Genomic DNA, 23,565 nt, shown 5'->3' on the forward strand with positions numbered 1-23,565 from the left:
ATGTTTTATTCTACTATTGGTGATTTGATTTGTAACTTCAGTAACCTTCAGAAAGTGTGGTCATGTTTGGAATTTGTTCCACAGGAACTGTGACTAATATCAAACACATTTTAGACTGAAATGGTGTTGTATCAAATTAAATAAAGATTCTTTCAGATAAGCTCACATCACATGCATCCTGTATACACTGTTAAGTGATTGAAAATATCCTCCAGGGTGGCTAAATGCTATAGGAAGGAACATAACGTAACTCCTTCCAACCCCGCTGTGAAGGTAAACTTCCTTAATGTGCTGCGAGATAGCATCTCCACGAAAAACACAATACACGGCAGGGAGCCTGAAGGAGCGCTTGAATCCAACAGAGCTGATTCAGCACATTTTACACATTTCAGTCCTTTGCAACATTTGGTTGCACTTTCCTTGAACCCTCCATCACAGGGCCTGTATCCTGTCTTAATGTTACAGAGCAGATGCTGTAAACCATCGGATCAGTTTCTAGAAACTTAGGCAGCAACATAAGCATAACAAAATGTATAGGTAACGCTTTATATTAAGGTCCTTGTAATAAGCATTAGTTAATAGGTAATAAGGCTCTTATAAGTGATTACAAGATGCTTATTAACATTATTATGCATTTATAAGACTATATATGTATTAATAGACTCATTATAATATAGTTAATAGCAGACTATAATTGATTTATAATAACTTATAATAAACTTAGTTAACTGTTTGTTGATGCTTATGAACATTAATAAGATCCTTATGAGTATCTTATAATTGTTCATAATAACATTACAAACACATTGAGTGTAGCCCAACCATGATGTCTTTGTCATGCCTTTATTCATCTTTTTTGTTTGATTTATTAACATTAATATATACTTTATTGCTCATCTATTATAAATTAACAATGCACTTGTTAACAGTTAACTATGCTTTTTGCAGGTACTGGATCTAAAGCGAGAACAATGTCTTATTAAGGCTGATAAATATTTTATTGTGCATTATTATGCCCTTATTATCAGTTAACTATGCACTTGTTAACAGTTAACTATGCTTTTTGCAGGTACTGGATCTAAAGCGAGAACAATGTCTTATTAAGGCTGATGAATATTTTTATTGTGCATTATTATGCCCTTATTATCAGTTAACTATGCACTTGTTAACAGTTAACTATGCTTTTTGCAGGTACTGGATCTAAAGCGAGAACAATGCCTTATTAAGTCTAATAAATCTTTTGTAATGCATTCATTAATGGTTAACAATGATTTTCCACATCTGTAATGAACAATACATGTGGTCAAGGTTGATGAAATGTAAAGAAAAGATTGCATAGTAATACAAATGTTTCAACAGTGAAGCCCAACATTGTTTTATTCATTGCTGTCAAGTAAAGAGACATTTTACTGAAAATGTACAGTATAAAAATCTAAATCACCTAAAACAGGTAGAAAGCACCTTTAAAACATTTAGGCATATTATACAAAACATAATTTAACTCAAAAAAGTGCAATTTTGCAAAGTGCAACATGATTTTTATACTTAAAATGTATAAAAATAACCTAAAACAGGTCTTTGAAAAAAAAAGTACACTTTTATTTTTTGTAATTTTTAATTCCATTGAACATTTAACGCAGCTGCTCTTTTGCACTCTTGTTTGCATCAAAAGCAATTCCCTCTTCCTCTTCTTCTTGCCATCATCTGAGGTTGAGGAGCTTGAGGAGTCTGAGGAGGGGTCGGTAGAGAATGAGGATAGAGGAAATTTACATCTGAGTTTTCATAATGACATTTTTTTAAATGTAAAAACATAAAAATAAAAGTCACGATATATCCTGCAATAACACTTTACAGTTGAATTTTCAAGCATTTTAAATGTAGCACATTTCATTAAACTCAAACTCAAATGACTGTGCTGAATGTACACAGCAGTAAGTAGCCTAGGCTATCAGGTACAGAAAAGTGTCAAGAACATATCAGACGGTGCACAACGAAAGAGAAGTTATATATTTCGACAATGTACACTGTATGTATATAAGCCTAGCTGGAGACAAAATAAACTACATTTTAATATAAAAACGTTCTCACTGATACACAGAGGAGCGCTTCCGTAGGGCAGCAACAGTCATGAGGCGGCTAGCTCTACACTAGCTTCGGCTAACGTTAGCTATGCATGTTTGAGTTTGTACTAACAAGTTAGCAGCAGTTAAACTTACCAGAAGAGTCATCCACCGTCTCACAACGCTTCCTCTCGTCAGCTGCTTCTTTTCGAGGCCCAGAATGGGTTTGAATTCTACTCGGGGGCAGAAATGTTGGGCAACTACCTCCATTTTACACATGGGCATGTGTTAAGCTATCAGCTGCTAGCTTAAACCGGAACTTCCGGTTTTGCTGTTTGCCTTCAAAATAAAAGCGAAAGGGTAAAATGTTTCAAGTGAGAAGAAACTCTAATTCTCCTCCGACGCACCTTTCTGAAAACCAAAATCAAATGCATAATAAAATATTTATCAGCCTTAATAAGACATTGTTCTCGCTTTAGATCCAGTACCTGCAGAAAGCACAGTTTACTGTAAACAAGTAAACTTATAATAGATGAGCAATAAAGTATAATGTTAATAAATCAAACAAAAAAAAGATTAATAAAGGCATGACAAAGACATCATGGTTAGATTGATACTCATGAAGATTTTATTAATGTTCTTAAGCATCAACAAACAGTTAACAAGTTTCTTATAAGTTATTATAAATCTCTTATAGTCTGCTATTAACTATATTATAATGAGACTATTAATACTTGTTAGCACTTATAAGAGCCTTATTACCTATTAACTAACGCTTATTACACAGACCTTAAGATTAATAAAGACATAATGATTGGGCTAGTTGAGTCAATATATGTGTTTGTAATGTTATTATGAACAATTATAAGATACTCATAAGGATTTTATTAATGTTCATAAGCATCAACAAACAGTTAACTAAGTTTATTATAAGTTATTATAAATCTCTTATAGTCTGCTATTAACTATATCATAATGAGTCTATTAATACATATATAGTCTTATAAATGCATAATAATGTTAATAAGCATCTTGTAATCACTTATAAGGGCCTTATTACCTATTAACTAATGCTTATTACAAGGACCTTAATATAAAGCGTTACCAATGTATATGTTAACTGAGGGACTAAAACCAAACACATCCACTCGGTTATCTGGAATAGTTGCAGTATTGAGTTGATATGGTCCAGATGGACCGTGAGCTGACCTTCTCATGATAAAACATCTCACCACATCTCTCTCTCAGGCCCTAGAGGGTTTGTGGACCCTTACTTTCAGGCCCTATGTTATCATCACTTTCTGCTCTGTCTTACTGTCCATCTTTCTTCTGTCCTTCATTCTTGCACCGTCTACATTTTTTGCTCCTTCTCTCATTCTTCCTCTTTCAACCCCCCCTATGTCCTTTCTCTCGAGGGGTCTGAGAAGGAATGCTCCAGTGCAGGAGGGGATGTTACACAACAAAATCCTGGCTGTGGCTTTGCATGGCTATTTATAAGTGACTGGTAATTAATCCAAGGCCCACGCTAATGTTGAGTCAGATCTTTTCCCCCCTCTCTCTCTCATGCACACTTGCACGCATTAGGATGTTTTGCCTATAGACACATGCTTGCAGATGTGAATGAAAAGTGATGAAAATACTCTGGTTGTAACCTAATTGCAAAATACGCACTAGATAATACTACATATGGCAGACATTCGCACACTCAGTGATAAGTGTGCAAGTCAGTGACGGACCTCTTGGATAAATATTTCTTCTTCGTTTGCAGGTCAGTGAGCAGTGATTACATTTTGAAGACGCTGTTGTGCTTCGGGTTCAACTAGTTTGCAGTGTGTCATCGGACTCATGCTCTCTGACATGTTGATGTCGTCACACGACCAAGGACATTGATGCTTTCAATGGGTTTTCTCCGCTTTCCCAGGTCATACAGAACATGAAGGTGATTCTCTTCAATCACAGCCAGTGTGCAGTGGAGGTTACATAGGTTCTGTTGCAGTGTATCCATGCTGGATTGATTCAGCAGTGAAAATTATGTAAAAGTGGTTTTTCTACACCAGCTGCATCCTGTTTCTATTATTGTCAGTCTACAGAGAATTGCAGTAGACAGAGTCAATTTTAAGCTGTGTGAAAATATACTTATGCAGCTCATGGTGGAGAAGAAATATCATCCGGAACAGAGAGACTGACGAAAGGTCTCGTCAACTGTCAGCAGAGCAGCTCGGGATGAGTTACCTTCCTGTAGTTGGTGATGCGCCGATTAATGTGCTCCACCCTGTCACCGCACATGGCACTGAAGCGCACCTGCAGCTCCTCCGGGATCACATCACAGCTAGAACTCAACCTGCCACACATCTGCACCAGCGTGTCATCATTACGCGCCAGCGCCTCCAGGATCTGGTCAGAGAAAGGGCAAAGACAGGGAAGTCTAACTCATATGCCAGTGTCAATCCAAAAATCCCTTCTGCAGCAAGTAAAAGAAGAACCAAGATTTTTTTTTTCCATTGGCAAATAAAAAAATACAATTTGGCTGGATGGTTTGATTTTGCTGCAGAATTTCATGAGAAGTTAAATTTGCATGTCCAAAATTTCCATGTGCTATTCATAAATCCATCCACTGAGATAGACCAAGATTGTGATACATATGCTGTACATATGCATGTAGACTGACTCCCAAGATCAGAGATGAGATAGGAGCAGGAAGATAGATGCAAATCCCTGAGCCATATTAATGAGTTACCCAGTGGAGGAGAGAGAAAAGCAGGGGAGGAAATGCAACAGCAGGAAGAGACTGAAGCACAAGAAAACCTGCATGCGCACCCCGACAGAGCTGGTGATATTAAAATTCAACATCACACAGATCTCTGTGGACAATATGGACGGCTGCGGCAGATGTTTATAATAATACCACAACTGCTTTCACTTTGACGAAATGGGAAACTACTTACAGTCACAGCCGGATAGAAGTTTTATTTTTGTGCATGTCGCTGGACTTCATTTAGTATGGTGGTTTTTAAGACTTCAGAAAACAAGTACTGTAAATCCACATCCGCCTAAGACATGAAACAAACTTAGGACCACTGCTAATTCACAATAAAAGAGAGAAATGTCGTTCATCATGAAATTTGGCAGTAAGCTGCTGCAAACCGCTTTTGATTTTTCCACCCCAGCATGCACACATCTATGTCTGAGCGAATACTCTCTCCTCTGCATGTCTTAAATCAATGATGATCGTTCTGTGAACACCACCGCCGGGATGTAAAAAGCATGCACTTAACACAGCTGGGAACTAATATGACGAAAATATAGCTGTCAGTTTTAACTAGCATCAACCCCCTCAATCTACACAGCAGGAGGGCTTAGTGGCTGTCTCTGTACTGAAGAACTCCAAGACAAAAATACATGTGCAATTTGTGCATCCTTTTAAATTTGATGAAAAATAATATGACAGAGTTCTTTCGAATTAAAAAGTCAGAATTTGAAATGATTGCAAATCCTAGTGAGACTTTCACTTCCACCCAATAAGCTTACTGCTCCTGTGTATCCTGTTGCGAAACAAAAGCATTGTCTGGTTTGTTTATTATTTTTCAAGTAAGGCGCAGCTCTGAGGTGATGAACACAGACAGCAATATAAATCCCTTGAAAGGTAATAAAACTTTCCTTTTGTCTCTCTAAGTCTTTTAACCACAGGCATCTGGGAGTGCAACTGTTTGCATAATGTCATGGCCTGAACAACAAAGTTTGCTTCACAAATTCTGACAAAAGTAGCTGTCATTAGTTGAACAACACGTTCGATGAGATTTAAAACTAGGTTTTGACACAGGGCCTCCCTTGGTAAGACAGCACATCCAATTGAGGGGAAAGTGCAAATATTTTGTGCTTTTATTGTGAAAATTAGCAATTCAGGGAAATTACCACAGTGCCACATCACCAAATAACAACAACAAAGTTCATCTGAAGCTTTGCTGGTTGGACCAAACAGATCAAAATGAATGAATTAGCAGCATTGCTGTTTTCAAAAATAAATTGTCTAAATCCCACAGAATTAAACCAACATCCAATCAACCACCAAATTAAAGTCCAGATGACAAAGAATTACCCAACATAACTTTTGGAATACCTTTGCAGTGAGACTGAAGAATCCCTTGGGTTCAACCATCTTTTCCATCACGTGACACTTCATGCCAGCCGTGCTGTCGTATTCATACACCACTCCGTACTCCAGGTGGACGTTGTCTACCGTCAGACTCACGTGGTCCTTCTTCCCGTCAATGATGGCTATGGTGTTGAATTTGTCCATCACCTCTGAGATGGTAGAAACAAAGAAGAGCGAAAGAGACCGCGGTGAAACAGATTTCTGTTAACGTGCAGACACGGCAGCACAGAGGCACAAATCCTGAAAATGATGTGGTGATTATGTTCTGTGATAAACACAAATAATCCCCTTTCTCAAGTGCAAAATGTGTGGTAACTGTGTTGCAAGTGTTCTCGTCATCTTTGCACTCTGCGGCTGTGTAGGAGGTCTGAGACCACCGGATCTGCACTCCATTTCAAGGAAAGACCCTCTGCTCATGGCTTTCTTCCATCTCCCCACAAATGATGAGCAATTCCTAGAGCATTAAGTTAACCGGCCCTATGTTAACGCAATGACTTAATATGGGCAATAAATCCGGCTCCGGAGCTGTTTGGTATGAAGGGAATAGCTTTCCTGTTTTACTTTCTTGTTGGGATCCATAAATTGCAGGGGGGAATTAACACTTGATGAGCCGGAGGAGGCGGCTGTTCTCAGACTAACGCACTCCAGATGAGCCTGTTTGGAGCAGTGTCTGACTTGTTAACTGGAGCAGGCGGTGGGTTAGTGAACAAGCCTGTGTTACATCCACGGACGCCTTGAACCTCTTTTTTTCCCTCCCCAGATGAGTAATTCCCATGTAGTCACTAGTGAATGTGTATGTGCGAGTGTGGTCACCTTCTACTTTGCACTCAAAGCCGTCACCGTTCTCCTCTGTGGTGGGTTTCTGGTTAGTTTTCTGGTTGTCCTCTTGGGCGCTTTCACTGTTGTTGTAAACCCATTTTATAGTATCTTGCTGCATTGGGAAAAAAAAATACAACAATTGCATATATTTAAAAGTTGATCCTTTGGCACCATGAAAGTTCAAAAACAGTTGAGACGTAATGTTTTCTTCCTCTATCAAATGTCTTTTTTGACACTGAACTTATATTGAACTGTGTGTTTTCACTCACATTTAATCAATTGCAACCATTACAGTACACACCCACACAACTGTCAACACAAATTGATTGTAGCGTAGCGTTTCTCATATCCAACGTGTTCTAGTTGCTAGAAGGTACCATTTCTCTTACTAGAAAGATGGAAGAAAAGAAATAAAACTGAACACAACAAACTGTGGAGTGGGTGTGTGCGTGCATGTGTGCGTATGTCAGTGTATGTGTGTGTCCGTGTATCTGTCTGTCTGTTCTCGCCTCTCCACACCCAAACCCACAGTGGGTTTCCTGCCAAGGTTACATGCTGTGCCTGCCTACTGGGCTGTGGTCTCCTAGTATACAACCCAACCACACACACACACACACACACACACACACACACACACACACACACACACACACACACACACACACACACACACACACACACACACACACACACACACACACACACACTGAACAAGACAGAGAAAGAGAGGGTGGTTCCTCAGTGTCCATAATTGATGTAAACCAGATCTCCAGTAGTGCTGGAACCTTGTAGTGCTTCATTAAGCCTCAAATCCCAATGGGACTCAATTAAAGTGACACACTACACTAACTCACACCACACACACATACCCTTGGGTTTCTATTCTCACACAGTTTCCCACCTTCAACAGGTGGACTCAGAAGATTGTTCTCTCCTCAAACACTTGCCTCCTGTCAACTGCTGGGAAAAAATAAAGGGCGAGCAAGTTCCCCGGTCCCCCCTCCGTCTTTCTCCTCCCTCCGTCCCTCCAGCACTTTCACCCACCCCGAGCGCCAGCCACCCCCAGATCCTTTCCCACCTCTCCCTGCAGCCTGCCAGTCTCCCACAGCAGGCCCCACCACTGTGAGCCAGGGGTCAGAGCTGGAGGAGCCAAAACTACTATTATTTCTGCGTAATGACCCAAGACAAGGAAAGATGGCGTCAGAGAGAAAGAGAGAGAGAGAGATATGAAGGTAAACGGGAGCTAGGAGGTCTGTCTGCAATTTGGTTCTCACGGTCAACTAGTCCTTGCCTTTTTGTTCCTTTTGATTTTTTATGATCTCCCACACTTCTCCCCCCTCTAGTTTCATTGCATAACTCTCACATCAAGGAGTGTGTAATTCAAATTATCTTAACTTTCTACCAGTGAGGTCATGGGAAATGAAAGGCTGACCTCCAGTAAGTAATCTTTGCAAAGGCCAAAACCTTGATAACATATTAAATCAAATATAATTGGAGAAACCAATTCGTCAGGGAACTGTATTATTTTCATAAGTTTCTAATGGTGCTTGTAACAGTGCAGTAGAATTGGAGTTAAATTATCGGTTTCCCTTTCCTGTCTTCTCCTCCCGTCTCACCTGTGTGGGTCTGCGGTACTTCCTGCATGCGGTGACATGTGCGATGACGCTTGCGTGGCTCTCCTTGCTCACGTTGATGCCGTTCACCTTGATGATGCACTGGCCCGGGTGGAGGCCAGCGGTGGCTGCTACCGTGCCTGGCGTGAGACGGAGACAAGTGAAAGAGAGCAGAGAGAGAGTCGTCAAGGGCAACAGCCACAGAGCACACTATCACGCAGGTGCACTGAAACAAACACCAGCACAACCCCACCAAAAACAAATAAAAAAAACGATGCATCTTCCACATCCTGTACACAAAATTGGGTTGAACAACATTCCTTTTTTTCTGTCTTTGTATTTACAACTTTGTTTCCTGTTTTGGCAGCTCAGGAGTGTGAAGGAGAGCTGGAGAGGAGGGAAGTTGTTTATCTGGGGTAGGCAAGGGCCTCTCTGAGGGATGTGATTCCAACCATGAGAGAACCTCAAGGTTTACAGCTATCTGAGGGAAGTGAATGGCAGACTAAATATTCCTACCGATTGTTTTCATAGCTCCTTAAACTATGAATATCTCACTTTACTATATAGACCACTGCTCATGCAAAAAAAAGTGAATTCATTCTGCAGTAGTTTTTTAAGTGTCTCAGGGAGAAGGTAAATCAACGGACAGGTCTGCTGTACCAGAACAGGATAACAGGCTACAGAGCAACACAGCAGACACGATGGAGACTGTTCAGACTGCAGGGACACAACAAACTCTAACATTCACACTACTACTATAGACCTGCAGCTCTGCTCTTCACTTTTTATTTCAGAAACTGACATATCAGTGTTGGATACTTTGAGCTTTAGTTTGTCTGTTTAAAAGCTAATTTTTGTAATGAAACATTTACAGATTTACACAAATTACATGTTTGTTTGTTTTTTTATTATTATTGCTAAATATCGAAGAAGACCGAGTCTATAGCCCAGTGTTTTTCAACCCTGGGGTTGCCTGGAATTCAAATGGGGTCGCCTGAAATGCCTAGTAAAAGAGAATTACTGATAAAAATATATTTTTTAACTTATTATTATTTCAAAATTATGATAAAAAATACCACGCACAATCTTAAACAACTGTATTCTATACTTTCACATTCTTGACTATAAATCGAGTTCAAATAAAATGCAGCATATAAAATTATCTGAGTTGGCGCATCTTGATTGACAGCCGTCACGTGATGGGGGGTCGCCAGAAATGTCAAAATGGGGTCACAGTCCAAAAAAAGGTGGGACCCACTGCTATAGCCATTATAGAAGCTCTGTTTAGCTGTGCTTAAGCTAAATGCTACTTTAGCATTAGAACGATAATGAACCAAAAACTCAACAACAACCCACTGAATGGTTTTGAAGACATACGTTACTTAAAACTACAAATGGCACCTGCATGGTGGCAGTAGAGAAAAAGTGAAGGGATCATTTTGTTTCAAAGTGATAGACTGACCACCAACAGTGCCAATGGAGAAGAATAACAATGCAGTGGCCAGTCGCCTGAAGTTCTGTGTTACCTCCTCCTACTCTCAGTTCGTCTGGCTCTAATTGGCATTACCTGCTCCCGTTGACCCCAGACACCAGGGGACAGCAGCTGTTATGACAATCCAAGGGATTAGACACCTCCTACATCATCAGCTTTGTCTCGGCAGATCAGAGCATCGACTAGGACACACAGCAGGTTCCCAGGCAACCACACCATGAAGCTAACAAAATGCGCGCACACACACACACACTCACACACATGGAGACACATACCCAGCACATTTCTACCCTCCTATCCCACTAAGATTGCTTAAGGGAAAAAAACAAGTTTCAATTCCCCTGAGAACAGCCAGACAAGGCCGTGGATTATTTTCTGATTGTACCATATCTTGTGCCAGCCCTGATAGCAGCGCTACTAAACATGCGGTGTTAGGTAACAGGAGGGAAAGAGGTACTCTTTGGACCCAGAAAAAAAAATGCAGACCACTTCTCCATTACACAGAGAAATTGAACTGTTGAGAAAAAATGCGAGTAGGTACATGGCAATCATTGTGATGTGGAAAATGACTGATAACCAGCTAATTCTCTGCACCATTCAAAAAACCAGCTGAGCCATATGAAGAGCATGAGGAGGAGGAGGGGGGGGGAAATTGGCCTCTCGTGGCCAAGTCACGCACACCCCCACAGACTGGCGTGGCAGCTGCTTGCCAGCTGTGCCACAATAACAGAGAGTTGATGTGAAGAGTATTGCTGATGAAGCCAGACAGTCCAAGTGGTGGAGGCGGTGCTCTCTTACCTCTCCCAACAGCATGGACCACAGATGGACCAAAGCCCCGGATCTGGAACCCGAGCCCATCAGCTGAGTCTGGGATCTTTACCGTCCTGGAAGAGGACGAAAGTCAATTCATCACGCTGATAAATGCAGACCATTAGACACATTTGACGGCATGGATACACAGGTCTGACTTACTCTCTTGGTTTAGTGCTGACCAGCACCCTGAGCGGTCCCTTGCTGTTAAAGCATTGCCTGAGGAGAGCTTCTACTTCAGGGAAAGGCCTGAGGAACACCAGGTCTCCATTTATAGCAAACAACTTCTTCCCCACCTCAAGGCCAGCCATCTTAAAATAAAATACAACAGATAATAGTAAAATTCTAAAAAAAATAAAATAAAAAAAAAAGTATTGCCAGGCATTCGTTTTAACATAAAACAGAATGTTTGATGTATACTTTTTTTTGTTTTATTCCTAAAGGATTTCAACACATGACACAAAAGAGCATATATATAGTCCCATTCATTGGAGACAATATAGGAGAACTTTCATCAACAGCTGGTTCCTGTTGTGGATTTCAGATTGAATATTTAAAAGCTAATGCATACAATGCCACTCTCTATGCAATCCAGACCTTCCAGTGCTACTTCAGGGCTGGAGGGAATTATGGGTCATGCGCTCCAAATGATCACATTTTGCCTTCAAACTCCTCTGTCCCATTTTCATCTAGCAGATCAAAGCTAAACACCAAAAGAGACCTCAAAAACATGGCAGCCTTTAATGCGCTCTACTCCTGCACGAAAAACGCCCCCAATGTTAGCATCAGTGTCCATCACTGTGAAGCAGGTTTAGCTTCGGAGCAAAGAGTGGGGAGGTTGATATTTTTTCATGTCTGATGATAGAACCACATTTTAACTACAGAGGCTTCTGCTGACGGGAGTTCATCTGCTGTAAGGGAATCGAAGCTTTGTAGAATAATTTGCGGGAAACAAACTCAAACGCAGCAGAATGATGCTGAATTACAAAGCGGATGCACTGAACCACCGTGACGCCAAAAACCACCCGTGGAGCCTGAGCCCCACCATGTTACAGCAGAGATTACACAGACTTACTCATAACTGTACAATATGTAAATCCATTTAGTAAGGACTTGGTTCCAGCAGAGTTAAAAGCATTTTCAATTCAATCAATGCAATGAAATCGTTGTGCTCAATGTGGTCCCAAAAAAACGTCACTGGTTCTTAAGTCAAAACTTTTGTCTTCGTCACCAACTTTCCAGTGTCACCGGTTGTGATTCCTCACCTCAGCTGGAGAGCCCTTCTCCACAGATTTGATGATGGGCACTCTGTTTCTCTCCTCCAGGGTGAAGCCATAGCCACCATCACTGGGTCTTATCTGGGAAATGACATGTCTAAAATCATCAAAACCCCCCAAAGCAGCACACCGAGACCATTCTCACAGAGCACAAACACAAACACCAAGCGAGGATACTGGTACACAGAGATAGCAGCTACGGTAGTATTTGCTCACTCCTCTGAAAAGAATGCTTACTGAGGTATAAAATGGACTTTTGCAGTGTTATGACTTTTCCTTCTCGCTGCCATGTGTTTCAAAATGATTTACTGTGCCTTTGGATTCTTCCGAGTTGTGAGGACAATATACTGTAGCAAAGTCAGAGCCTATTAGACAGACTGGAGCTAATGAATCAATAAGCCACCGAGGAGCACTGCAAGTGAGAGCTCACCAGGAGAGACTTGGAGATGACATTCTCCACTATTTTCAGGTCATGCTTCATGGGTTTGTGTTTGGTGTTGGAGCCCTCCATCTCCTCATCCGCAAAGAAACGAAACAGCAAGGGCTCGTCCTTGAATTCGCTCTTTTCCAACACTGAAGGAGAAAAAAACAAAGTCATGAATGTAAATAAATGGACTAACGCCTGAAGAGAAACTTGCAGAACTTCTGATCATGCACGACACATGTTTTTCACCAATATTCAAATGCATACTGCACTATTATAGAGTAGCCAATTTATAATGAATGCACCATATTTCAAAACCATTATGTAACTTTGAAAACAAATTCTGCAGACTTGGCAAATTGAAAATTGAAATGAATTCAGACAAGGTATAACATTTCTAGAATACAGAAAAAAGAGTTGCAAACCAGTAAATGTAAATGTATATGCGTAAAAACATTCAATATTAGGGGTATCAAATTTGACTTTTTAACAGCTGGTGTTCCCTCTCTTTTTGGGGCAAAGGAAGAATAAGTGCTAACTGTTAACACCTCTAACCTCAGTGTCTGGTTCTGTGCGGGGGCAGAAAATGTTAAAAGTAGAAATTAAGCATTTTGCAGTAAGTTAAAAGGCTTAAAGATGCCTGATAACAGCAGCAATGGTGTGACATGCCAAATGGAGCCTGCCCAAGCAACTTACACGCAAACACACATGGTGAGAACAAGGGACACCCCGCTTCCATGGTAAAGTATCACTTTTGAATGAACCCGGTCTCCACAGCAACACAACGCCTTCAACAAGACTTTAATTTCGCAACGAAAAATAGCCCTGAGGGGAAAAACAGAGTTTCCTTCTAACATTCCCTCATTTCATCCCCCTCAAGATCAGATCTAGCGCCAATAGTTTTGATGGCTACGTCGTCAGGCCAAATAACTCACTGGCACGAATGGTAAAATTACCCTGTAGGCTGTGGAAGTGAAAGAAAGTTTGATGGCCGGGACTGTTATGTTCCATAGATGTGCTGGTAATTTGTAGTGTGAGGCCTGAACTGTGGGTAGTTTGACTGGTTACATCATGGGGGTACAAGGAGGCACGCTGTGACTCATACTGTAGCGTGTATGATGTGGACTTTGGCACAAGGGAGGCGTGGAGTTAAAAACAAGTCTGACTCCCATAAACAAACTGTAACCATGGCTACTGACAGTTTTGCACTTAAACCTACAAACACTCATGCATCATTTGCCAAGTTCTCACAGCTCAGGCAAACCATGCATCTACCCTGCACTTGGTCAGTGAAGTCATATGCACACAAGTATGCATAAAGTTAATGATAGTATGCATGAATACAGCCATAGCCCTAACCACACACACACACAGACACATGCACACACATAGACACATGCACACATACAAATTCATTACTGGATTGGAAAAACTTCTATTCCTGTAGCGTGTCAAAGGGATTATAAGTAGAAATGGAAAGAGAACAAGAGCGGTGGTGTTCTAAAACAGGATGCTAAATGCCAGGCGCCCTCTGCGTGGTTTCTCCAAAGCATTCGACTCTCATTTAGTCAGTGATGGAGAGGATTCCACGGTTTGTGCACAGCATGATCAGAACTTTTTTTGGTCTGTTGAAATCCTCAGCAGTGAAAAGCGCTGTACCGTGATGCATGAAGCCATTGTCGCACAGCTCCACCCCCAAGATCAATGCTTCCTCCCTCGTTCGGCAGTCTCCCTGCACCAAAAGACAGAGTAAAGAAAGAGAAAGGATGGAGAGGGATAAAACACAAAGAGTGGATGGAATAAACAAGTAAAGGGAATAAAAGCGAAAGATGTTGAGAGAAAATGAAGTAGAAAGGCAAACAAAACAAAGAACATTGTGTGTTTAGAGAACGGGCAAAATGTCACACTCACACCCCCTCTTTGTTCCTGCATCCAAAAGCCCCAAGGCAACTCGGAGCCAGAGCCACTCCACTTTCCTCCACACTCCATCTTAAACACAGCCAAAATCATGTCTGCACAGCAAAGTGCGACAGCTCTTCAAGTCCCACTGAAGGGGTAGGAGCCCTCCCGCTTGTCTGGGTCAAACACATTCATATGGACTACCACACACACACACAAACACGCACGCAGGCATTTACATGAGCACACAGGGATGTGATGTCTGTCATTGATTCTGCAGCGGTTGGCGTACACGTTTCATTTCTTTGTTGTCATCCTGGACAGGACTATCAATCTGTCAACCTCAAAGCTTCCTGTCAGAGTCAATAAAGCTTAGCCGTCGAATCAATTCTGCTTTTCTCCCTTCGTTTCCCGTTGCTCCGCTGAGCCTCAGGTCTGACGGCAAGAAACGCTTTGTTGTCTCACTTCCTTTCTCTCTGCCGCACATCTGCACTGACCCCACTGTTATGACAATAGCCACTTGCATCTTTCGGTCCCACCTTTTCTCAACCTCTCCTTTTTGCTCCAAGGCAGCAAATGTGTTTCCAATAGGCTCAGAAACTGATGTGGGTAATTTGGAATAATGTGCGTGAATTATGTCACGGCAATATGTTTTCAATAAATGTCACTATATTATTGATTAAGACTGATCTTATAGGGGTGGGAGTGAGTGTTACATTTTACCTGTTCTCAAAACATATATACACACAATACATACAGTATACATAGATATGAATTATGTTTTTGAAGTGATGTCTTACTTTAGAAGAAAAAAAATTGACGTTATTTTCAACAGTTAACACCCTTATCATTATCATACTCCACTGACTGAAAGCAACAACATTACATTACCATGTATGAAGCAGTTTCTGGGCTTACCTGTGCAATAAGCCAGTCTATGAGTTTGTTGGCCATCACCACTGATTTGTAGGTCCTCAAATGGTAGTCCTTATCCCTGGATGGGCACCAGAACAAAAAACAGGAGAAGGATAAGGAAACCATGCCATACCTTCAAAAGAGGCCATTTCTGAATTTAGCTATTGCTACATTGCTATAGCATGTAGCATCAAAATTACACAAACATTGCCAGTTCAGTATCAGACTTTCTTTTACTCTCCAAGAGGATGTCTCCAGTCGTGTAGAGTTTTTTGTTTTACTTTTGTTTCCAACACTCTTCCACTTAAGTTTACACAGCTCTGGTCAGGCTGTGCTGTCACTAAGCTAACATTGGCCTAATCACAACAAAACATACAAATAGCCTCTTTAAACTTGGATTGTGTCATTCTACTATTCAACTGCATGATTCACTTTGGCTGTAATAAATCCAGATGGGGAACATGTAGAGCAGTAATTGCTTGGTTTATTTAAACACAATGCCTAAAAGAGGACTAATAATTTCCTCCGTCAGCAAGGCGTGGTCACTCTTTAACCATTGGCACTGGTATTATAAATCGAAGTGAGTTTCTGACAGTTGTTGACAGCAAAACAGCATTCCCCCAAGCAAGGCTGGGTAACGACCCCGGCAGTGTTTGGCCCTGGGGTGCCCCATGTCAGTCTAGTGTTGCCGTTCTCAGTGTTACTCACACGGCCGCACTTTGCCAGACAGCGGGAATGCCGTCTGAAATAGAGCTGTGATTTTCCCATGAAAACAGGGGCCTCCCCCCGGGGACGCGCAGGGGCTGAGCTGTGGCCCGGGAAAGTCCAGAACCACCATGACTTCCACCACTTCCATCCCATGCGAGCACGCACACACAGACACAACCGCACATACACACGCCTGTCTTGCACACCCAGAGTTCAGACAGTCAAACATGACATGTGGGCCAAGTTAAAGTCCAATCTCAGCTGTCTGGGGCTGTTTAAAATGTGAAGCGTGAGAGGTCGAATGCCGCCCTGTTTCCCCCACTATGGAGCACTCTGTTGCGTAACTGCATGTGACAGACTGTGTTGGTCTCTGTTGAGGACTGTAGTGCTCATATCAGCCGGTGAGGCACGTTACCCTGCCGTGCCATGCATAAACCAAATCGACCAGAAGGGGCAAGGGGCACCCTGTTTTCCCCCTGAACGGTATACTAGAGCCGGGGGGACCGGGGCTACAGCGGCTGGTGCACAGTGAGGCTGTCAGAGTGAAAAATGGGGGGTAAACACTGGGCGAGTGGGCAGCCATATGTCCGGCATGAGGAAACAGCAGCTTGAGGAGTAACAGCGGAAAAGGTCACGGAGCTGGTTTTTAACTTTCTGTGCAAAGGAGAAAGTTTTGTTGACATTTTGAGATGGGTAAATGGATGATGGAGGGAAATGTTGTATTTCCAAGCTTTTTTTTTTTTTTTTGGAATATATTATACAGAAAATGATGAAAGTTTTGCGCTTTAATTAATGGTTTCCAGCCCCGATGAATAACTCAAGTGTGGTGTTGCATATCATTAGTTACTTTGAAAATCAAACCCACATATCCATAAATATTGAGTTTCTGGGGGACTAATGAGAATAATGAAGAAAATATATCAATATTTCTCACTTCTTCCATTCTGTAAGAAGATAATTTATGAGCAACCTTTGCTGTAATGTATAAAAGTCCTCTTATAACATATTAAAAAGGTCTAACTGTGTGTGGAACCCGGACAATTCAAAAGGATTCATAGCCATCTTTGTGAGGAAAACAGGGATGTAAATGGAGAAGGGGGACAGAAGCTCTGCATGGGTGTGGGGGCTGTGTAGTGTTGCTCCCTCTTTTGCGTCATGTCTTTCACTCTGCCAGGAAATTCCACTGATTAGGCAGGGGCTGATTGCTCCAATTAAACTCTGGCATTCCCAGGCCCTGTGATGCATTGAATTGGGATCTCAGTGAGAACGCGCTGCACACATATGCTGGCCTTAGCGACACACAACTCTAGGACAACGACCAAGAGTTTTTTACGTCAAGAGGTTTGGCCTCCACACAAGCTAACAGCACACTGAATGCTGACACTCACTCACAATTAACCCTTTGGGCTTTTTAGTCACTGGATCAAACACAAATGCAGAGAAGCTTCTATGCTGGAATACATACAGGATCACTTTGCCCTTTCCAGCTATGGCACAGTTTTATTGGTGTGAAATCAAAGCTTTTCTTCGGGCCATTTGGAATTCCGCATAAGCAGGAAACCTTAATGCCGTGTTTTGCAGTGAAACACATTAGCAGCCTGCACCTCAAACACTATTCAAATTGAATTTAGAACAACACCACTGAAAACCAAAGCATGCATCAAATTACTCCAATAAAATGAGATTGCTCCACTTCTAATTCTGTCAGAGAAAGACATGTTTCATTACATTTGCCAAAATTGCTATAAAAACCCCCACCTGTTCTACATTTGGGTATAAGTGACTATTTAAAGGGCATGTTTGATTTTTTTCTTCTTTCACATGTTTACACTCATTACCGACTGTGAGATACTTCTGGATTGCCTTTCTTGAAAGTGTATATCTAAATAATTGCATCCATCCTGTGCCCTGAAAGACACAATGTGCTGCCAGACACAATGAGTGGCATGTATAAGAGCACTTGAAACTGTGAATGGCTGTGATAAAATGCTTTATAAAAGAAACAGTGCTACTTGTAGCTCTGTTTAAATAATGGAAGTAGAAAGGCCAGAAATTAACTGGAGGTTTTGATTTAGAGACACTATACAGGGGAACTCTTACAAAATAATCTCAATTTAAAGTACATTTACTTTACTTTATCTCCAAACTTTCAACCATCATCAGATAATTGTTTGCTCAGCATCATTTGACGAGCTCAAGATCAGTAGGTATTCATATTGAATCCAGTATAGTACAGAGTCAAAAGCTCCAGAAAAAGCTACTGTAGTAGTAGGACATTGAGTGGGGACAGTTTTTTTTTTCAAGAATGCTGTTTAGACGGTTGAGAAAGAACTTGGGGAAATTCTGGGGTAGAATGAATTTTTATGCTGATGAAGACCATGTGATAAAGTTCAAAGCAAAGGAAAACAAATCACAAGTAGACCTTGAGTTAGGGATTGTTTACTAATATGAATTTAACTATGTCCAAGGTTGAGAACGAGCTTTGATATATACATCCTGATCCAATGCATTACCACACTCAAAACAACATACCACGGTTTGTATTATTTGCATACTTTTTGTTAAAGATGTTCATGATCCCAGTGTTTCAACAGGCAATTAAAAGCTGGCAATGATCTCCCAGAAGCACCAGGAGACAATGTTGGCAATTTATCTGTGTCCCATATGTACTCAGACTATTTGAAACATCTGATAAACTCAATCTTCTTCACTGCATCTGTGATTTGAGACGGGGCAGATAAAACCTGCCAAGTGCGATCACCCACGGGGCCCTGCTGCACTCCATCCCCATCTGTGCCAACTCCTTCTATGTCAGTCTCTCTTTAAAAACAATGAGCTCATAGTTCATCATGATATTTCTCTCCTCCACTCTCACAGCTTTGAGTTATTTTTAGGGGCAAGAGCCAGATGCTAAGCTACCGGATCCCCACCTGGCTGGGTGGCAATGGAGCGGAAAGGAAAATGGCTTCTTACCTGATGACAGGAGTGAAAAGGCTGTGAAGTCGACAGAAGAGTCGAACGCCCTGAGAAAAAACAAGAGCGAGGATTCTGGTTATTGAAGCGATGGGTGTGTAAAATGTGATTTTGATTAAATGAGTCTCCCTAAATGAGTCTACCTTTGATATGACATCGTGCATGTCACTTCTGGGGTGGTAGGTGCCATCGTCGTAGCGGAAGCGGTACAGCACAGGCTCGGGCTTGAACTGGTGTTTGTCTGTGACTTAAAATGCAGAACAAAACATAAGCAGGTTCATGAAAGGAGACGAAATATGAAACAAATGAAAGTCACAGAGCCTTCAGGTTCATGAAAGGAGATGAAATATGAAACAAATGAAAGTCCCAGAGCCTTAAGCGGCAATATTTGTCTCGCTTCACATTTGAAAGTATAAGAAGTTTATAGAAACATATTTAAGTCAAGCAAAGCTACACGGAGAAACAAGTTTTCCCAGACAAGAGACTCAAACATCATACCGAGTGGTCACAGATAACAGAGCCGTGCAGAGCTCCCTGCTCCTCTTGCTTTAGGGGACTCTGTCAAAGACAGTCCTATCAGCAGTAATAGCAGCTGGCTCGGTATTCTTGGCTGCAGCCGTTCAGGTTCCATTAAAGGTTTTAATGAAAAGATATTCCATCGTTTTTCACATGGGGAATTCTTCCTGCACTGTGAGAGAGCTCAGAGGGGCTTGGAGTTATTCCTCTCTGTCAGGAACAGCTCGAAAGCCCAATCTCATTTCTCTGTGAGGAAGCAATAAAGCACCCCCCGAGTGATTTAAGATACAACTTGGCTTGGGGCCCTACTCTTTTGAGGAAAAAAAAAAAACATGCACAGCAGTACGCGCCATTAAGTGTGAATGCAAAGCTTGAGCCAGCTTAAGCCTCATGCACTAAACACACTTGTTACCAAAAGCCACAGAACAGCCACTGAGCAAATATTACACAAACATTACGGCACGAAGAGATTAATATTTATAATCCCTTACCTAAACACTGTGTCTAGGGAGAGTTTAAATGGGACACCTGCTAAGACATAAATAAGACAGCTCCATCTACATCGAAGGATCCAGGCAGGGAGTGAAAGTATTGTCAGAGTGCATGTTGAATGAAAAACATTCATTGGACATGGTTAGTGGTTAGGTCAGGCAATGGCGTGCTCTCACACCGTGCAGCACAAAGTAAATTAGACTGTGGTAGATATTTGGATATGGAAGAGAAAAGGATGTTAAGCAGGTCTGAGTGAAGCGGGGAAAATTTGTGCAAGGCTAACCATGGTGGATGATGCCGTTCTCCAGCAGGGCTTGACCCAGGTGAACCCCTTCCTCTGGGTTGCCTGTCTCACCAATTTCCATCAGCCAGGACACAAACTCACTGGGGGAGACACAAAACACAACACTGGAATAAGAAGAGAAACACAAACACAACCCCATGAGGAAATCCCATCACTCCACAAACGGAGAATGAGTGGGATCAGTGGAGAAAGCTTTGAATTTACCCCAGATTATCTGTAAATGGAGGGGAAAAAAATAGTGTTGGCGATTTCCTTCATTCCAAAGAGGTTTTACAAGTTACCACAAACATTTACTTGGAATTGATGCAACTATGGCAACAAATACTATCTTGGAAAAAGATGAATGATTTATTTACTGCTGGGGGACACATGTGTTTGTTAAAACAACCGGCAGGATTTAGCTGGTGTGTCTTGTCTAGTTTAACTTTATTTGTTTAAGAAATAGGATGTAACCCTATCAAATACGAAGGGTTTAATTGGATCTCTGGAAGTTTATCATGGAGAATGCACTATAAATTTTTGTGCCGCATCATTTACAACTGGGAAGAGGAAACAAATCAACCACAGAATCAACAAATGGCATCCAATCTTCTGATGGCCCAAATGAGCTAAATGGGATAATTTGCCATAATTTGGTGACTCCCAGAGAGAGAGAGAGATTGAGAGATTGAGAGAGAGCAAGGAAACAAAAGCATGATAGAGAGAGAGGAGTGAAGATGGAGAACGGGCAGAGTAGCAGCCGCTTATCAAATTACATCCTCAATGTCCTGTCTCCCCACAAAAAGCCAAACAAACACGACCAGCAGCACCAATGGAATTCTGTGGATTTTACTTCCAGGCCACGATGGAGGCGGCCGGGTGTCAGAGAAAAGCCAACGGGAGAATTTAGAAACGTTTTTCAGAGAAACTTCTGACCAAACACCCCACCTCCAAACATCTTACACGCTTTAACCACTCATCCCTGAAGTCTTCTTTCTCCACAACAGACCACAGGGGAAAACACAAGTCTATAACAATGTCAAATTGTCAACCTCTTAACCATGAGAGAAAAACACCCTGAAAGTTTTGACTATAGGGAGTTCTCATGGCCTCAAGTAGATTGGGGTCACATTTGCAATAAACAGTTTCAAGCAATTTAAGTCAAGATGTGGAGCTGGAAGAAATTGAGCAAATCATACAACCCACTATTTTAGACTCATTACATATCGATCATGTCAGCGTATGACTGTGGGTGCTTGGTCTGAGAGGGAAAAAAATCATGTCTCATTTCACTTTAATTCAGCCAAAACCTATTTTGTCAACCAGCTCCCTACAATAAGTAATGAGGGTCTAACATGAACACAAGACTTTTTGATGTTTTGCTATTTGGGTTATTTCACATGAGAGTAGCGTATTTTCTCTGTCTTCTACTCTCACTGGTTTGGGAAGCTGAAAATTGGAAAACATGCTCCTTACACAAGATGCCAAGTAACGACATGATGACATTCCTGATGAGGCAGATTGGCAAAGTTTTTGACTATTAAACTCCATATTAGTAGAACTTAAGGCTCTATTTTCTATCAAAACATTAATTTTGTTTCCTAAATTTTGTCAAGAACATTTTATGACACAAGTTTTTGCCAAAGGAAGGATAGTTATAGCTTTGAGACTGGTCTCTGCCAAATATGAAACTAGCTAGCTTGTTAGCTTAGTTTAGCATAAAGGCTTTCGTCCGTCCAGGAAAAAATATGCTTACGACTGTATCACCACTAAAAGTTCATTACTTAAATGTAATAGCTTGTTTGTTGGTTTGTTTGTATCACCAAAGTGTTCAAGGTGTACAATTACTTAGGCTTCCAGTCTGTAGCTGAGATCAAGTGTAAAACTGTAACTTGTCCTTTTTAGACTTTAATTTTTCACAGACTAAATTAAAAAAGTGATACAGTGGTACACTGATTGTTCACTTTGGACAAAGCCATGCTGCAGTTCTACCTGTTTCCTCTCATTTCCACAATTTATGTCAAACTAAATTAACTACTTAGCAAACTGACATGAGTGATAGTAATCTTTCCACAAATACCTGAACAGTATAATTATATTTAAATAGCCTACACATGAAATAGGCTACATCTATTTCTTAGCACTTTGTAAATGCTGTATACAGCTTTGTGCCCTTTTTGGTTCAGCTTCTGCGCCTTAAATTCAGATTTTGTGTATGCTGATTGAGTAGAAGGCGCAAAGCAGAAGCTGACAAAGGCAAATGTTATTTCTTACAGGGAGTGTAACCTTTTCATTGCCCTCTTGAAGGACTTTCCATCAATATCTATCACAACAGCCAACAACATTGTCTGCCATATGATAAAAACTCTGAATCTTTTTGTCTTGCAGTTTAAACAGTAGGGTAACTGCAAGCTAGGAGGCTGTCAGAGACAGTTCCTTTGATGAATTACATTGTTGCAGGAACAAAACCACAAATACGATTGTACTATTTAAAGGGGAGGAGTTTGAAATCCAGAAATAGCTCTTGAACCTTAAAAAAAGGGAAGTGTAGAAAGAGAATAAAGGCAAAGCATTCCACAATGGAGGGAGTGGGCTGAGTTGAAGCCATAGGCAATGTGGCTTTCATCAGGGACACCATGCTGGTTTCAATTCACCAGTTACGCCTAAATGTAATCATCTCCAAAATCATTGCAGACGGGGGAAGTACAGATGGGCTCAAGATGGCTTGTCACCCACAAGTGGTCATCCAGGTGTGGGCTAGGTTGTACACGGAGGGATAGGTTTCTAAAAAGGAGCTTCCCTGAGCTGCTTTCTCACCATATGATCTCCTCAGACTCAGTGAAGGGCCTACATATGACCAACGTTTGATCCTTTTAATCTTTTTAGCTGACAGATCCATTCCTCCTCCAGACCACAAGGGATCTGGTGTTGTCTGCGTGGACCAAAGGAGAAAGTAACTACTCATTCCAAACCACCATGTGATGTAACTTGGCCACAACTATGTCCAATTTGACTTTTGGGGTTGTTGTTTTTTTCTCTCTTCATGATTTTAAAAATAACAGGGATTTTGAAATGACTGTTTAAGCTGGGGTGATTTTCAGTGTGATTATTACCAGTCAAAACATCTCTGT

At 41.3% G+C, this 23,565-nt stretch overlaps 1 protein-coding gene and 1 long non-coding RNA gene across 2 annotated transcripts in view; both read right to left on the reverse strand.

The window, feature by feature from the left end:
- prex2 (phosphatidylinositol-3,4,5-trisphosphate-dependent Rac exchange factor 2) overlaps positions 1-23,565 on the reverse strand; it is an 89,995-nt gene that overhangs the window by 35,895 nt on the left and 30,535 nt on the right. Inside the window, exons 11-23 of the mRNA XM_083995650.1 lie at positions 20,435-20,535; positions 19,287-19,390; positions 19,144-19,193; positions 15,466-15,541; positions 14,308-14,380; positions 12,655-12,797; positions 12,213-12,305; positions 11,110-11,258; positions 10,936-11,021; positions 8,649-8,785; positions 7,027-7,144; positions 6,178-6,362; positions 4,293-4,454 (exon numbers count right to left, since the gene is read on the reverse strand). Of these exons, the coding sequence (XP_083851776.1) occupies positions 4,293-4,454; positions 6,178-6,362; positions 7,027-7,144; positions 8,649-8,785; positions 10,936-11,021; positions 11,110-11,258; positions 12,213-12,305; positions 12,655-12,797; positions 14,308-14,380; positions 15,466-15,541; positions 19,144-19,193; positions 19,287-19,390; positions 20,435-20,535 (1,477 nt within the window). The remainder of the gene's footprint in view (positions 1-4,292; positions 4,455-6,177; positions 6,363-7,026; positions 7,145-8,648; positions 8,786-10,935; positions 11,022-11,109; positions 11,259-12,212; positions 12,306-12,654; positions 12,798-14,307; positions 14,381-15,465; positions 15,542-19,143; positions 19,194-19,286; positions 19,391-20,434; positions 20,536-23,565) is intronic.
- Positions 1,597-2,348, reverse strand: LOC311003791. The gene is made up of 2 exons (XR_014596282.1): positions 2,217-2,348; positions 1,597-1,728 (listed from the first exon to the last, which is right to left on the reverse strand). It is a non-coding gene; the product is annotated as an uncharacterized lncRNA (long non-coding RNA).

This window comes from Trachurus trachurus, assembly GCF_905171665.1.
Source record: "Trachurus trachurus genome assembly, chromosome: 20".
Classification (NCBI taxonomy): domain Eukaryota; kingdom Metazoa; phylum Chordata; class Actinopteri; order Carangiformes; family Carangidae; genus Trachurus; species Trachurus trachurus.